At 43.3% G+C, this 1,938-nt stretch overlaps 1 protein-coding gene across 1 annotated transcript; it reads right to left on the bottom strand.

Moving 5' to 3' along the window:
* Nucleotides 1-643: 643 nt before the first annotated feature.
* LOC308678634 (olfactory receptor 11H6-like) lies at nt 644-1,609 on the bottom strand (the record flags this gene model as incomplete). Its single annotated transcript, XM_081345862.1, has 1 exon — nt 644-1,609. The coding sequence occupies one exon, from the start codon at nt 1,607-1,609 to the stop codon at nt 644-646; it is 966 nt and encodes a 321-aa protein (XP_081201988.1).
* Nucleotides 1,610-1,938: the final 329 nt, after the last annotated feature.

Below are 1,938 nucleotides of genomic sequence, written 5' to 3'. Positions count from 1 at the left end.
GGGGCTTGCGTGGGTTGCTGCTGTCTCTGGTTGGCTGTGTGGTTGATTTGAATCCTGATGGGTTCTTAGGCTGGTTGTAGGTCAATGTGTCTGTTGATGGAATTGCTTGTGGAGTGCCAGGCTTCGATGAACTCACGAGTGTGGTGGGTGGTAGCATGGCCAATGATTTTGGTGTTACTCAAATTGAACTGGTGCTGTTTGGTGTTGGCGTGAGTAGACATTAAGGATTTGCCAGCCAGTGTTCAAGGATCCTGCTTTTTAATTAACGTGACATTTGTCTCATGTGGAATTGGTTGCAATTGGTACCTATTTATCTACTTGCATTTGCATGCTTCGAATTGCTAGGTGGGCAAGAGCTGAGGCAAGAACGGGAGCTCTCTCTGTGGCATAGTGCTCGGGTCTCAAACCCGGGCTGTCAGCTTTCCAACTGTCAAGTTCAGCATCTTTAACTGCTGAGCCATGATGCCCCTCAAAATATTATTAAAATCTATACTAAAACTGAATCTAGAAAGCAAAGAGATGGATGAAACGGGGATGAGGTATTCGTGAGAAAACAATATTCCTGTTTACCAAACTGCGACAACACTTGTTTATCTCACTGATTGGATGATTAGTTATGTTTGTGCTATTTTCTTCTAGTTTCCTAACATTTATTTGCATTAAATCTTAATAAAGCTACCTTATTTCTTTGTACCCTGCCAAGGGCCTCCTTCATCTGATCATTCCTCAAACAGTAGATCATGGGATTGAGAAAGGGTGTAATGGCAGTGTAGAAGACAGTGATTATTTTTGTGATACCCGACTGGTTTTCCACACTTGGGGATACATACATCCCTGCTACGGAACCGTAGAAAAGGGTGACCACCATGAGATGGAAGGAGATGGTGGAGAAGGCCTTCTTACTGCCGCTTTGGTGAGTGGCTTTCACCAAGGTGAGAACCACAGCACTGTAGGATAACACAACAAAGAACAGGTTGAGTATGATGACTAGAGAGCTCATTGCAAATTGATAGTGAAGGAGCATATTTCCAAGCGGAGAGCAAGCCAAGGAAAGGATGGGTCCAGGATCGCATATCAAATTATCAATGATCTTAGGACCACAGAAATCCAACTTGGAGATCATAACAACTGGGATTAGATTCCACAGAAAGCCAAGAATCCAACAGATAGCCACAAGGGCATAGCAGGAATGAGGAGACATGATAGAGGGGTAGCGTAGTGGGTGGCAGATAGCCAAATAGCGATCCAAGGCCATGGTTGAGAGGAAAAAGCACTCTGTGGCACCAAGGCTAAAGAAGATGTAAAACTGAAGGAAGCAGGCATGGAAGGAGATGGTCCCATTTGGTGAGATCAGGTCCAAGATCATACGGGGCACGGTTGTGCTCACATAACACATCTCTAGCCAGGAGAAGTTGCTCAGCAAGATGTACATGGGAAGACGGACCAAGATGGTGTCCAGGACCACCACAGTGATAATGATGATGTTCTCAGCCAAAGTAAGAATGTAGAGAGTAGTGAAAAAAATGAGGAGCAGTAAGCGTTTCTTCTCCCCATCTCCAAAGCCCACCAAAATGAATTCCTGGACATTGGTGCTATTTGCTGTCGCCATCTTTTAACATATAATACAGGTAACAGAATATATACCTGAGTAATCAAGGTCCATAAACTTTGGAATATCTGTATTCTAGATAAGATTTTTTTTTGCAGAGAAATGTCACATGGACTAAAGTTTGTGGGATCCTTGGTGCTCTCTGAGCTTGGTGGTTTTTCTGGTAGACATTTCATTATCCAAATAGGTAACATCTGCAAGGAGTACTGATGATGTTACCTAGTTTGGTAATGAAACGTTTGCAGGAAAATAACCAAGCACAGAGAGTACCAAGGACCCCATAGTTCTACTCTGATCCCACAAATATTCCTTCTTATCAGTATTAAAGT

This window comes from Vipera berus (genome assembly GCF_964194415.1).
Source record: "Vipera berus genome assembly, chromosome: Z".
NCBI classification, from domain to species: domain Eukaryota; kingdom Metazoa; phylum Chordata; class Lepidosauria; order Squamata; family Viperidae; genus Vipera; species Vipera berus.
Note: the sequence above shows the minus strand (reverse complement) of the source record. Positions and strands in the feature narration are given on the sequence as shown.